Here is a 14,948-nt window from a genome sequence, read left to right as displayed (position 1 = left end):
AATAATTGCCATGTTTGAAAGTGAACGACACCGTGGCCTCCTTTTCCATGGTGCAAAGAACTTTTATTTATACAGAAATTTTTTTTAAAGTAACACAGAGATTTAGATTGCATCTAAAAAAAGAAAAAGATTTTCAAACGAAAAATTTTCCATCCCATTTTTCCATCCCAGATTTCAAATTGATACACAATTTTCACTTGAGATTGATAGAAATATAATATTCGTATATTTCTATAATCGATTGTAACAATTGTGACACACAATTTGAAAATTTTAACTTATTTGTAATGCATAAAAGTTTTAAATATTACGCTATTAATAATTTGTCTTTTGTATATTTCTATTTCTCCACGATCCTTGAAAAATATAAGTAAAAGTGAATCGTCGATCTCGAGTCACGTGATCATCGATCTGCTCTGATTGCAGTTAGTAATATTTTCCTCGGTTGGGGCGCTTCTCCACATCGTCGCTGGGAGCGTAATTGTTTATAATTGGAGGAAGATTCTCGGCCCTTATTACAACAACAATGAATTCTATCCGAGCAAGCAGTACATGGACATGTTCATATCTGGGGCCGTGTTCACATTCGCAAACGCGGTCGTTTTTATTCTAGAAGTTTTCTTCATCATCAAGTTCTCGTCGAAAAGCACAGAGTGAAAATTTTGAAATGACGAGGAAGAGGAAAATATTTTTGCAAAGATTATATACTTAATGAATAAGTTATTAATATTCCAGAAAAATATAAATATTTAATATTACGTAAATTTTTCGAGAAGAAAAAGATCGAAGAATTATTGTTGTAAGGAATAATGATTAATTTTTGACGACGTTTAATGATTTTAGACGTTTAAAACATCTTTTTAGAATATATATATATAAGAGTGTGAATGGTAAGTGTGTAAAATATATCATAGTTGGTAGGAAAAATTTTATTTTATCGCAATGATTAATAATAATAAGTACTTTTGGAGAATGGTAGTTGCAAGAAATTATGGAATAAGGAAGAGAATCGAAGAAAGATGATTTTCCACCAAATGTGTTCTATATGATACATTGAAAAATAATACGAAGAAAAAAAAATGATGTATACCGAAATACAATTTAAAAATAATTCACAAGCCAAATAATATTTAAAGATTAAATGTAAGTCTTGATTCCGTCCAATTTTTAAAATAAGCATATAAGTTAAGTAATATTTGATTAGATATAAGTTAGACATAGAAATTTATAGAAAATGTACAAATAAAGTAACGAATGAATTGTACTTTGTAGAGAATTAGATTTTATGAAACATAGCTTTAAATGATTAGGATATAATAATATTTTGAATTGATAATTTCATAGAATTTTTCATAGTTGGTATACCTTGATCATCAATTTTTTAGAATTATAGTAAATTTAGTAATAGAGAAAACTAATATCCAAAGATTTTCTATGTATACGAAATATTATTATATATTTTTTAAGGAAGCTAATAAAGATTCCACCGAAAAAAAAAAATACGAATAAAAATATTAAAAATATTACTTATATTCTTACTTAATCCAAAGTTTGTACGATTAGTGTAGAATTATGTGTAATAATATTATATACATTTCTTACTCTCATTATACATTTTATGTATGCAACAAACCTCAGAATTGCCATGAATATTCTTAGATAATTAGTATATATAGAGGATTATACTTTTTATACTTGATAATTGTAATTAAAAATAAGACCAAAAATTAAAATTTGCCTTTATAAATATTTATCGATTTATAGATCTATTTATATAGATTTAACAAAAATGAACGTCTCTTTATCAAAATATATTCCGTCCAATTGTTTGCAATAATGAAAGATGTCCACGCAATCTTTCCTATTAATAATTCGAAATTTTTGTAATATAATTTTGTAAGTGAAATGTAAGGATATATCAATAAAGAGTGTTAAAATATATATGTGATTCATGTTGTATAATATATATACGAAACAATGGAAAAATAGTAGAAATATTTTATCGATTAATTTTATTTATCATATAATTTTATTAATCGTATATCGTCGTGTAATTTGTGAGAATTTTTTACAAAAGAAAAAATATTTCAGTCAAATTGCTTTCTTTTTTTTTTTTCAACTTTACAACTTATTAATCAATCAAGAAACCAACTTAATACAATCTGAACATAACTTCTCTTCTGTATAACACGATCTCAGAAGAAAATTGCAAATCTATCGATATATCGTGATGCATCGATATAACAATAAACAAATAAACTGAAATACACGTGAAATATGTAATGAAGGAATAATAAAGGTTCGTTCGATGACAGAAAGCTGATAAAACTTCATAAAACCAAGTGATAATGAACACGAAAAATTCGAAAAAAGGTAAAATTATCCTTCAATCATTATTATTCCTCCTAATTTTTATTATTCCCTTTCAAAAATAACGAACATTTTTTTTTATAGAAGTTAATAAAACACCTCAAAATAACAAAGTTAAAAAGAGGCAAAAAATCAGCAAATGTGTACAATTAGTAATAAAACCACTCAGAATTATTCAATTTGTGAGTATCAGTTGAAAAGAAAAAATAAATAAAATAAAAATTAACTCGATACATATATATAATACAATACTCAATATATTTTATCTCAATATAATTAAAAATTAAACGAAATAAATGTGTACGTGTGTTAGCTAGTGATATTGCTGATGTTTGTACTTGTCGTTTATGGGATGACGTTATTTGAGGCTAATTTTCCATCCATAATATATATTTTACTCATCGTCCTCTGTGGAGCCTACCTTTTCGCGTTCTCGATTGATCTAATCAGCCAATTCTCAGGAGGAGACTTTGGTGGAATACCGGTAAACATTTGTGCGAACAAATTTTCACATAAGTTGAAAAATTAATTTAAATTTTCATCTCTACGTGAGAATGTCACTATATATTGCGGATATTTATGAAAATTTATATTTTCTTATTAAGATACATATATATATATGTATAAAGAAATCGTGCAAAAGATTTTCAATTAATAATAATCGATTTTTAATATTTCTTTTTTAATATCGGTCAGGATTAAATGCTGAATTAAAAATGTTGAATATTGTTATACGCAATTAAATGGAAAGAATTGTTTCAAGATACTTATGCATTTCTTCTCCGTTTCATAAATATTCGCAGACAAAAAAAAAAAAATACATATGCAACGCGACAAAGTACAAAATTTTCGAAGAACGAATACCTTTATTGCAGATATTTCTGTTCACGTTACTGGGCACGATATTATTTGGCATAGCTGGAATTCTTTTGTTACTTTCTAACTTTACTTCGTGGTACATATTAACGATAGCGTTTCTTTCGCTTTTCATGTTCATTCTCTTTGTGATCCAATTAGCACTGATACTGATGTAAGTTTCTACGTTTAATATTGAAATTATAAAGTTTCCAACCCGATACGTTCCCTTTCTCAGATTTTGGAAACGTAGCTGTAATATCTGCCACCATTGTCACGCGAAGAGACCATCATATCAGAATGAAATGTGTTCCCCCCTATGCGAAGTAGGTGTGCGCGAAAACAATTTTCAAAAAACTATTTTTATTTTTACAGGAATTTGTATAAACTTTAAAAATATCTATCGTCTCTCACGAGAAACCAGACATTTGCTGCTAATATCGTTCACAAATGTAACATTCGATAAAAAAAAAAGATAATGACAATAATATAATAGCATCTTAATATAAATAATCATCCATCGATCAATGTTTACAATGTTATATTATATAATTTATTTAATGTAATTAGTTCGAAGTAATCTATGTTCCTGGAGTGTCGCGTTTCTTTTAAGGTGTATCTCTACAATCTAGACGGTCAAACATGACCTAATGACCAGCGTGAGCCAGATCGAATTGCACGACGACGAAGAGGTCGATCACACTTTCAGAAAAATTGCACAGGGATACCGGCGACAATACATGGATTGTTCAACGAGTGTTCAGAAATTATGCCACGTGGATGTTGCCGATATTCAAACGGAACATTATCCGATAGTGACAGCAGAAAATCAGGTAAAAATGGAAGTGAAAAATATCTATATTTATATCGAAGAGTTGTAGACTGATTGTTCGAACTAATTTCTTTAAATTTTCTCTACTTCTTGTTGCCGAGAAATGGAAATTTTTATTTTTGATTTGATTACAGATAAGAAGAGACACTTATTCGTCCCACATTTTATCTTATTGAAAATTGAAATGTAACATTACATTGATTTTTATATAAAAGTGGATCGCACTTTAAAATTTATCTTTGAAATTTAATATTCTTTCGAAATCTAGATACCGGGTAATTTTGTCAAATATTATGGAGATAGATTGAAATTAAAATTGAGATTCTGAATATTGAGAAAATAATTGAAATGCATATTAAATAATTGAAAAACATTTCCTTTTAATATCCAGAAAATAGAAAAGAAAAGACAACAAAACTTACGTAGAAATATAAATATTCTTTCATCTACTTTATTTTACTAATTCCATAAATTGTGTGATCATCTGATCAGACTTTTCAAGAAATGAGAGAGATGGACGTGCAAACAGTGAGCAAGTGTGAGCTATGCCATCAACAGATACAACTTTGCGCAAGTTCTTCAGCTTTGGTCAAGAATCAATTTCAATGCGCAACTTGTCCCGCGTTTATACAGCTTTTTAAAGGAATGTCTTGTTCAAAGTTAGTTAAGTTAATTGTTTCATTTTCTTTTCTTCTCTTTTTTTATAATAATTCTTCAGAAATTACTTCATTGTCACATATTTCTCGCGTATGAATTTAAAATTTTTTTTTTAAGATTATTTCGCAAAATCCGAAAATTAACGATTCCTGATTGTTGAATGTTAAAATTATCTCTTCTCTCTATGAAATAAATATTTTATTCGCGATCGATTGTAGATGTGTTACAGGTATGATGCATATGCCACGACAGAACCGGCAACAGCAGACACAGCAACCGAAATTCGACAAGGAAACGACGAAGGGAAGGAATCTGTCACAATCTACGAAGAGAAACATTTCCAGCGAAATGTTGACGAGTGAGAAAGCTCGTAAAGTCGATCAGGTTGCGAATTTAGGGGTTCAGTAATTCGAGAGACTGATTTTCTCTTACAGTATTAATTAATATCATTATAACATATATTTTTATCTTTCCTCTCTATTTTTATGTTAATAAAATATTTAAAGAGATATGGCAAATATATCAATGAAACTTGTAAGTGATTATTTCTTCGATATAAAAAAAAAAAAAATAATAAATGAATGAAGGAAACATCAAATGACGTATATCAATGTATAAAAAAATCGAGCACATCGAGATTATTTATCGAATTAAGAATATGCATATGTAGAATTTTTATTATTAAAAAGAAAAAAAAGAAAAAAGAAATGAATGAATGCTCAGAGATTTTAATTCCAAATGTTCCTTTTTTCGAAGGTGGCCAGCAACGAGATTCGAAAATAACGGATTGCTCTTCAATGATCACCAAACTCACTCTCGCTTCTTACTGTATTCCGCCGGAAAAAACTCATATATCGAGTCAAACTGCATCGAAAATGTAAGGTTTCTTTTTTTTAATTATAACGATAAATTGTTCACAAAGATAAAAAATTCAATTTATACTTAGATTATCTTTTTGACTAAACCTTTAATACTGGTAGTAAGAAAAAATTCAAAATCAACTAAGAAATTAATTATTCCTTTTTAGTGAAAAATTTTTTTTTAAAAACTTCCAATAGCAAACAATAGAATTTCAATCTTTCGTAACTTATAAATATTAATAATTAATCGTGCATCTTCCACGATAAAGTGCGAAAGATCATTGTTAAAGTCATTTCATTTACAGACCAAAAGTGTACTATATATGTATAAAAATCAATTATTATCGAGAGATAAAATAGAAAGATATATCTACAAATTTCGCGAATAATGAATTCATGTCACGTTCCTTGTCGATTCGTGTAATTACCATTTCGATTCGTAGAAAGAACAACGAAGAAAGATCGAAGAAAATGAAGCTGATCGCGTTGAAAAGAGACAATAAGAAGAGGATAAAAATAAAAGGATCTCCATCGAGCAAGACCTCGCAACAAAGCTCTTGTTCTCAGATAATCGAAAATGGAAATAAGGTGATCGAGATCGGATCCGGAAATTCGATATCTATCGTATTGACACCGGGCGATTCGAGATCGGTGGAGACCATCCACAGAATAGTGAACATGGGATGTAAGAACAGTTCCTATCCATCCTCCCCCTCCAATCAAATGGAGATTGAGGAACGGTTGCACGAGATAGAAGATGGGAATAAGAGGAGGATGTTGCAATGTGTCGAGGCGACGCCGATCCTCCCGAATAAAAGAGCACCGATCGAGAAACAAATACAGATCACGGACGAGTGTCGAGATACGTGCGTGATGCATTTGGAACCGACCACGATTGATTCAGAAACGACAAAGAATTCTAGAAACGCGGAGAAGAATCTTGCAATGAAACAGCAGCAAATCAGAAAAGAAAAACTAGAGAAATTGCAGCAAACTGAATTGATAGATAGACGTGAGAATAAAACGCAGACTGTGTAAGAGATGTTTCTTTTTTTTTTTTTTTTAAGTTTCCTTTCCTTTTCTTTTCTTTCCTTTTGTTTCGACACATTCAACACGTCAACAGGTGACGTGTTATGAATTTTTTTCGAGAAAAATGCTCGGCTTTTCTTTGAGTTCAACATGCAATATTTTTTCGTTGCTTTTTTTGAAGTTTTGAAGGAATCGAAAATCGAAATTATTGATATTCGTCACCTGGGATTTTTTTTTAAATGTGTTGAATTTGATTATCGATTATCTTGTTAACTAACTTGTTAATTAACTCGATCGCATCGTGATGAAATATTTCCAATTTTAATATACATATATCAAACATGCAATGAATTTCCTTTCGAATCTATTTTTTTTTTTTTTTTAGAGATGATTTCGAAACACAACAACCGAGAAGTAAAAGAACTTACGCGAAAACTCTCCGAAAAAACAAAGTTAAACCCGCCGATGCATCGTAAGAGAATGATTTTATTAATTCACTTTTGGAAATAGATATAATCGTTATTTGTACAATATTAATAATCTTGTTTTTAATATTTTCAGATGTAGCGATACGAGTATCACGCTTGTGCCAACGTCTAATCCCAACTCGACACCTTCCATCCGTAAAAACAAAGTAATATTATCCTAAGCGAACGAATGAATCAAAATATTGTTGCAAAATAATTATTACAATTCAAATAACGCAAAATAATTTAACGCGAATCAAATGAAATTGATTTGTACAGAAACTCAGTCTACAGAACAGCGTTTCGTTGCACGAGAAATACATTAATGTTTGCCCAGCTTGTAAAAGGCCGCAGGTTAATTCTCACACTTAATTCTGATATTTTATTTCAATTTAAATGTATAATATATGTTTATATCATTTTATAATAATATATGATTTCAAAAAATTCAACAGATACCCGTGAAGGGGCCCGCCTTTCAGTATTACTCCGTTAATAAGGATAAACGAGGACGATTCTATTGCGACACTTGTGCACCCCCAGCTTCGGTCAAGGTAAGGTTAAAATATTCCAATTCAAATATATGTATTACGAAACAAAATCTTAATTTTACTTTATTGTATCGTTTTGCGTTACACAATTTTTCAAACATTTTTATAGGTATCGTTCAAAAGGACGGATCAACAACGCTTAAAATGTTGCACGTGCGGGAATTATTTACGTATAAAGAGCAGTCAGGTAGGTAACTGAATTTTGTCGCGTATAAAATATTTATTTTAATTATCAACGATATATTCCGATTTTCAGACAACTCGAAATAAATCGGACCATTGTCCACATTGTGATGTATCGTTATCACGGCATATTTCATCGACGTAAATTTTTCGATAAACTCGGCGAGATATCATTATATCATCACACTTAGATAATTAAGGAAGATCCAATCCATGTGTACATATAAACGAGAATTTTATACTAAATGATCATGCGAAAATATAACAAACAGTGTAGTAACAAGTAAGTTGATCTTCGAAAAATCTGTGATATTTAATCTGTGATTTTAATATAATTTTCGTTATTCGTAGATCGGCGCAAAATGCTCAATCACACAACAAAAAAATGCATTTTACACAGAACAAATTATTAATCGTATAAAGTAATTTTTAATATTCCAAAACATTATTTATTTCTTTAAAAAAAATAATAATAATAAGAGATCGTTGATTACACGAAATAATTTTTTTTAACAATGTGTTATATCGTCACAGATGATTGTAAAATATTACAATGTATCATAAAACAGCAATCCATCTTAAGATTATTTTTAATGTTTATATAATAAATTATAATTTCGCTCATGAAATCATCACTTTTTTTTTTCATGCAACATCATCTTGTGTACAATATTCTTTGCAACGACGATACAAATCATTTTGATCAGAAAAATAAAATACAATAAGTGATAAATTAATTCCTGCGCGGATAATATGCGCGGATCGTGTATTAATCCCTGTAGAAAGAGGGAAATACAAAGAATCGGAGCTAGAAAGTTGTTTTAACAATTTTTTCACAGCTTCGAAAAAAAAAAAATTACAAGCATCACTACAAGTACGATTAGAAAATAAAATGATATATAAAGATCGATTTAGATTCTTATGATTACAATAATAAGACATAACGATTGCCCTAAGTAGCTACCATCATTAATAACCATGGATTATTAATCTTTGGTATAAAACGATATTCGTTTCACGTCATCGGCACAAGAAATAAATCTTAAATTGTAATAATTAATCATCAGGAACTTCAGCTTATATAAAATTCGAAATTTTTTTATATATACTTAATTTCATATAAATTTAAGATACGAGCTCAAAAATCAATAAGCATAGGTATATATATATATATATATAATATACTTAACAAACAAAACAATCACAAGATTCAGAACACTGATTGTAAAAGAAAAAAAAAAAAAAAGATAAATTGTCGACACTTTTTTCCAAATACTGATTAATAGCAAAATCGTTCAATTCGATTATAGAGCACGTATGGTGTTCCACCCACGATACAATCTGAATATTAAAAAAATTGTTGATCAATTCGTTTATCATAAATTTTGCCTACCGCTTATTCTTTCTCTCCCTCTCTTAAATCTCTATTTATCGAGATATAAATAAAAATCAACAAACTCGAGTTACTTCCACGAAATATTGTTTCCATCTATTCAACTTATCTATCTTCTCTTAACTTGTTGCGCAATGGCCACCAACGAACCAATCCATAAGATTAAAATACAATTTCTCTAATCGCAATAAACTAAACTCGCCTACCTATTTTCTATAGTCGACGATTATCATAATTAAATCCCATAATAATAAATCACTTAAAGTCTTCGAAAATTTTCTCCAAATTGCGGTTTACTTTCCGCGTATATCGCATTCTTTGGATACAACGAGGAATTAATTGAATTGATCGGATTTTCAAACGAGAATCTTCCTTCGAACTTCGACACGGGGCTAAAAAACGACTCGTTACTCTGTTGCTGTGAACTCTTAATCGCGTGATGATTGTTCATATATTTACAATCGTTCAAAATTCTATTGGATATATCTGGAATATTTCCGGGTTCGCGGCGATAAATCTCCATCGGCAATAACTCGGGCGAAAACCAATTGAAATTCTGATTGATCGTCATCTGGTTCACGTCTGTCGATGGAAATTGTTGCGAAAAGTGACCCAAATTCGATTCCTGGCGCAACGAGAATTCTCGCCCACTTTGCAAATTGTATCCCGAGTTTTGATTAGGATATTGGACGAAAGTACCGTTGTTTTGCTCTCCGTTATTGATCCCAAAATTCTGATAATAATTAGTGTACTGATAACAGTTTGAGAACCGATGATGATTAGATTCGTTGAAAGGCTGTGAATTGGAAAAATTATTCGACATGTGGTGAACATTATTCTCCGCGGGGTTCACGTGCTCGTTCTTATAAATATTTCTTTGATCGTAGCTAACGCAATTTTTATTGTCATTTTCGCTTGCGATCTTCAAAGTTTCGGAGAAATTTGTCATAAGACCGTCTGTCGGATTCCAAACAGATTGTAATTTATTCGTAGGTAATTTTGATACATTGAAACTGTTGTTTGCGTGAAATCGACACTGGCAAGAGCATTCTAACTTACACTTGTTGACCAGATCGCAAGGGGCATTTGTTAGATTTTTAGCAAAATTTTCGATACTGTGCAAAGCCTCGTTAGAATATCTTTGCACGTCGTTCCATTTGAAGTTCTTCAAGCGTTTACCTTTGTTCAAATACGTCAAATACGTGCTGATCGCGGGAAGAATGGCGTTCGATTGATCGTGTTGTACGCAATTCTTCTTAAAGTGTTCGTGTAAAAAAGATTGGTCTAAACTGTCTCTTAAATTTCCATTGATATCGCAAGTTTGATTAAAATTTTCTTTCGTTTTGTCCTTGCTCCTCGCGAATTCTATCAAAGAACAATTGGAGCAAAGTATGCTTTTCGATTGGCATTTTTCGACCTTGCATTGATTTATTGGATTGCCGAGATTTTTTACCGGGCTTGAGATTGCAGCTTTTATCGGCCGACCTTTTTGAATCGATGAACCGATTAATTTCTGCGATCGTTGATTGTTTATTATGTTCGATCGTTTATCGATGGCCTTCTGTTTCGTTCGGGCCACAACTTTTTTCGTTTTAGCTGGTTCAATGAAGGTTTTCGTTATTTGTATGTTGCCTTCCTCGTCACACGTTCCACATTCTTCGAACTGTAGATTGTTAATAATCAATACATTTATTAAACGAGGAATCATAATTTTCTAATTCGAATTTGACGAGGAGAAACAAATTGTAAAATTTGAAGCTATTATATTTATGGAACATGATGATAACCTTAAACGATTAAAAATGTTTTCGAGATTGTATTTCAATAATAAATGTGGCAATACGATATTTAATGTAATTTTATAATACAATAATTTATAAAACAATTTTGTTCGCGTGGTATAACGTAGAAAATTAATGAAATATATAGAATGATAACAGAAAATGAGTTTGAAATTTACAGGAAAATTAACAATCTTAAATTATATTTTTTTATATTTAAATTTTCTTATATCTTTTCAATTATCAATAAATATTAACATATTTACTTATTATTAATTAAATTTAATTTAATTCAAATATAATTCCAGAAAAATCAATAATAAAAATTATTACGAATAAATATAAATATTTTATCGATCCTAATATTCAGTAATTAATAATATAATTATTATTTATTTATTAATATTCTATAAATTTATTCCTAAATATTATTCCTAAATATTATTTAAATATCATTTTTCAAAATTAATTCTACTCCAATTGTATTAAATTAACAATACTCTTAATGTAACTAGAATCTAGTAACTCCAAATTGCAGTACAATTAAAATCCGCCTAAATCCCTAAGGAATTCTCAAACAAACAATATTCTTTATCGTATGGAGCAATAAAATCAAAGCAAATGGAGCACATCTGCAGTCAACAATGGAAAAATAATGAAACAATTGATTATAAATTTCCCATAAAGAAACGATAAATTAAATAAGCTTGTTACAGATAATTACGTTGAATAGTTACGAACCATTTCTGCCTTGGCCAAATAAATCCATAGTTTTCGCCACGTGCTGAATTTATTTTGTTCGCTGAAATTATAACGCATTTCCTTCGAGGCATACCTTGTTGCCAAGGGACTCCGATAGTCACTATATTCACTATTCTCGATCGTCGACGAACTCATTTTCACTGTTTCTCAATTCACTTGATTAATGATACGATAATCGAAAAATATTTGGTATTATACGAGAACGAGGAAACACGCGATCAGCTGATTTACTCGGCACATTCAATACTGCGCATTCTCTTTAATAAACGCTGGCGCTCGTGATGCCTCTTGCGGTAGAAATACGAACTAATTCATTCAAAACTACCTTAATGTATCAAAAAATAATTTTCAATAATTTAAAGTTAATACTCAATTTATTTTAAGAGAATTCTTCTTATTATATCATTATTTGAAAATATTTTGAAGAAAATAATTGATGATCTTAAATAAACTTCAGAAAATATATAGAAATAAAATAATTAATCGTATAATTAGATTTAATTTTCTTTTGTTTTTAATAGATATACCTAAAATATTATAAAATGTTACGTAATTCTAAAAAAATTTAAGCAGATTGAAGCTCGCTCCGTTACTATGGTTACTATTCAATAAATGAGAAACGATTGTCTTTTTTTTTCTTTGAAAGGGAGAGACGAAATCACAATTCATGTGGATTCATCAAGATAAAAACTGCAGTAAAAGTGATTTAACGTTTTTAATATTAATGTATCCGATTCCCGCAAATCGCAGTGCTATTTGTAGACACGAGTTAACAAGGGAAAGTACCCACGTTCTATATTCTCATGAGACTATAATTGACCGATGTCATTGTTCTCTATGCGCGAAAGGAAAATCGTATTGCCACTGATGATGATTTGTAAAACATTGACCTCTCTTCGTCAAATTCGTATCGTTGTTTTATATATATATAATAATATTTAATGTCAATAAGAAATAAATTAAATACGACGATATTTTTCTTTTAAATTAATTTGGAGTAAATTTATCTATTTATTTTATTGATTCATTTATATTTCATTTTTATCATGATATACTTTGAAAATTACTTTTAAAATTAATTTAGAATAAATTTACTTCTTTATTTTATCATGAAATAATTTTTTTTTAAATATTGATGTAATAATCGTTATACATACCACGTTATAAGGTGTCATATTTGCATTAGCCCATTCTATATTAACTTCACAATTTTTGAAGAGCGTCGCCGATTCAGGCACTAATCTTCTTCGCGCCATGGCGGCCCCTCGATGGGTTTTGTACGATACCAAAACGTAACAAACAAAACCGTTCAGGTTCCTATAAACGGCTACTTTATCTACATCATCTGTCACTTCGTAAATTCTCTAGAGACAAAAAAAAAGATACAAATTCTCTCTCACAAAACGATAGAAAAGAGGTAGAAGATAACGAAATAAATAAATATGTGTATATATAAACAATTGGGATTAAAAAAAAAATAAATTAAAAAATAATCATTAACGAACCTTGATGATGGATTTAGAGTCGATGATTCGAGGCAGCTGATTAATGTATAGCCGACAATTATTAGTGCTCGCAACGACACCGATCTTTTTTCCAGGATAAATTTCATGCTGATCTAATTCTTTAACAGCACGAGCTGCCTCCTCTTCGGTGGTGTACATGATAAAACAGTAACCCCTATTTGTACCAGAAAATTCCATCATCAAGCGTAACTCATAAATCGTTCCTACAGTACTGAATATACGAACAATTTCGGGTTCGTAATAATCTCGTGGTATACTGCCGACGAAAATCTCGCATTTCGGTCCAGGAGGAGGTCCTGTCCATCCTGGAGGTGGGCCGAGTTTCCTTTGACCATTAACTTGGGTTAATGTCAACTTGGAATCGGCTACGAATTTTAATAATTTTAGATTCGTTTCCATTTGCTCCTTCATGTTCGGTATTTTGTCAGCGATTCGTGATTGTATGATGGACTTCCGATTGTTCAGGCATACTAGATTTAATTGAAACCGATTATTATTATGATATTTTCTTTTTCGAACAATAAATATATTGTCGTATTTTTTTCGAAATGTATATTTGTCACATTGCGTGATATGAAATAATACGAAATGTGAAAAGTATATATGTATACAACGAGTAACGAGTTGACGCGAATAAAATTAATTATATACTTGTATAAAATTATCTCATGTAATTATTATTGATCAATAAAATAACTATGCGATTGATTTGATACGTCTGGTCTCATGTATCATATTTCCAGAACAAATGACAATTGTAAGGAAACAATCAGGCTTGCAACGGTAATTTTATATTACAATAAAAATGTAATAAAAATCATCTATAATAAAAAATAAAAAAAAAAAAAAGAAGAACACGATCATCAATCGAATGATATAAGTTATTATTATTATTATTATTATTATTATTATATTCAGACGATATTCAGATATGAAGAACGAAATGAAATTAAAAAATGATGAAATAACCAATTTATTATATCACAGACAGATCGAATTCGAGAATTCGTTTATCACATTCTACAAAATTAATTATATTCTCGATTATCGACTCACCTAATTGTCGTTTCGTATCGTCTTCTTTGTTAACTTTACTGGTGGTCTCGTTTGATTGTTGAATCGTCGAAACAGATACCATTGTTCCTTCCCGATTAATCTGAACGTCGTCGTTTTTAACGCTAATTGACATTTTGTTTTCTTCTGCTACGGATTGTCACGAGCCACGTTGTTGTTAAACCGACATTTTTTTTTTTTTTTTTTTTTAATAGGAAATTCGATGCATTCTCGAATTAAACGAAGGAACTCGATCGGCTGGAAGATCTTTTCTGGGACAAAGAGAATGTAACAACCGGTCAAAGTCGAGGGATCGATGATCAATAAACATACCACCACGGTTTGAAGAAGACTGATGCGCTAAACCATGGCTATGGGTCAAGTGTATGGGATCAGATGGCGCTTATTTCGGACTGGTTGCCATTGGATAAATTTATTTTTTATTTAGACCGTGGAGGGGAGATGATATTCGTCTCTCCTTTCATCATGCAAATCCTTTTTCATCCCATCACGCTTCGCCACTTTCTTCTGTTTTCCTTTCCACCATTTCTTCGATTATATTCTAGAATATGTGTACGCATGTATCATATATATGTATATGTTTGCAGAATAATGTTAAATTATGCATT

General features: G+C 30.1%; 4 protein-coding genes across 6 annotated transcripts in view; 2 read left to right on the top strand and 2 right to left on the bottom strand.

Moving 5' to 3' along the window:
- Positions 1-1,941, top strand: part of LOC108003118 (uncharacterized) — a 5,009-nt gene extending 3,068 nt beyond the window's left edge. The window contains exon 5 of the mRNA XM_017065220.3: positions 427-1,941. Within this exon, the coding sequence (XP_016920709.1) occupies positions 427-657 (231 nt within the window). The 3' untranslated portion in view covers positions 658-1,941. The remainder of the gene's footprint in view (positions 1-426) is intronic.
- The window catches only part of LOC108003117 (adenylosuccinate lyase), a 26,947-nt gene extending 14,929 nt beyond the window's left edge, over positions 1-12,018 (bottom strand). The window contains exon 1 of the mRNA XM_017065216.3: positions 11,720-12,018. Coding sequence (XP_016920705.1) covers positions 11,720-11,875 — 156 coding nt within the window. The 5' untranslated portion in view covers positions 11,876-12,018. The remainder of the gene's footprint in view (positions 1-11,719) is intronic.
- On the top strand, positions 3,070-8,433 carry LOC108003124 (uncharacterized). 3 transcript variants are annotated; one of them, XM_062084226.1, is made up of 11 exons: positions 3,070-4,058; positions 4,550-4,716; positions 4,933-5,072; positions 5,471-5,591; positions 6,018-6,608; positions 6,989-7,075; positions 7,165-7,237; positions 7,350-7,424; positions 7,526-7,624; positions 7,731-7,808; positions 7,878-8,433. In XM_062084226.1, the coding sequence occupies exons 1-11, from the start codon at positions 3,876-3,878 to the stop codon at positions 7,947-7,949; spliced, it is 1,686 nt and encodes a 561-aa protein (XP_061940210.1). In that variant the 5' UTR covers positions 3,070-3,875; the 3' UTR covers positions 7,950-8,433. The 3 variants fall into 3 exon arrangements, 1 of the variants encoding a protein (XP_061940210.1); XR_009832541.1 differs by lacking the exons at positions 3,070-4,058; positions 4,550-4,716 and having other exon boundaries at positions 4,825-5,591; positions 7,878-8,087; positions 8,156-8,433; XR_009832540.1 differs by lacking the exons at positions 3,070-4,058; positions 4,550-4,716 and having other exon boundaries at positions 4,825-5,591; positions 7,526-7,808; positions 7,878-8,087; positions 8,156-8,433.
- Positions 7,655-14,948, bottom strand: LOC108003101 (uncharacterized). Its single transcript, XM_028669377.2, has 4 exons — positions 14,323-14,948; positions 13,246-13,736; positions 12,898-13,104; positions 7,655-10,860 (listed from the first exon to the last, which is right to left on the bottom strand). Exons 1-4 carry the CDS (start codon positions 14,453-14,455, stop codon positions 9,457-9,459), a joined length of 2,235 nt encoding a protein of 744 aa, XP_028525178.2. The 5' UTR covers positions 14,456-14,948; the 3' UTR covers positions 7,655-9,456.

The sequence above is a fragment of the Apis cerana genome, linkage group LG14 (assembly GCF_029169275.1).
Source record: "Apis cerana isolate GH-2021 linkage group LG14, AcerK_1.0, whole genome shotgun sequence".
Lineage (NCBI taxonomy): Eukaryota > Metazoa > Arthropoda > Insecta > Hymenoptera > Apidae > Apis > Apis cerana.
Note: the sequence above shows the minus strand (reverse complement) of the source record. Positions and strands in the feature narration are given on the sequence as shown.

Excerpts from the sequence above, each read along its gene's own strand:
- LOC108003124 (XM_062084226.1), top strand. The coding sequence starts at position 3,876 with ATGACCAGCGTGAGCCAGATCGAATTGCACGACGACGAAGAGGTCGAT. Across the intron at positions 5,592-6,017 it reads AGTCAAACTGCATCGAAAAT|AAAGAACAACGAAGAAAGAT; the intron begins GTAAGGTTTCTT and ends TTCGATTCGTAG. Across the intron at positions 7,425-7,525 it reads CAGCTTGTAAAAGGCCGCAG|ATACCCGTGAAGGGGCCCGC; the intron begins GTTAATTCTCAC and ends AAAATTCAACAG.
- LOC108003101 (XM_028669377.2), bottom strand. The coding sequence starts at position 14,455 with ATGTCAATTAGCGTTAAAAACGACGACGTTCAGATTAATCGGGAAGGA. Across the intron at positions 13,737-14,322 it reads CGATACGAAACGACAATTAG|TATGCCTGAACAATCGGAAG; the intron begins GTGAGTCGATAA and ends AATTAAATCTAG. Across the intron at positions 13,105-13,245 it reads ACTCTAAATCCATCATCAAG|AGAATTTACGAAGTGACAGA; the intron begins GTTCGTTAATGA and ends TTTTGTCTCTAG.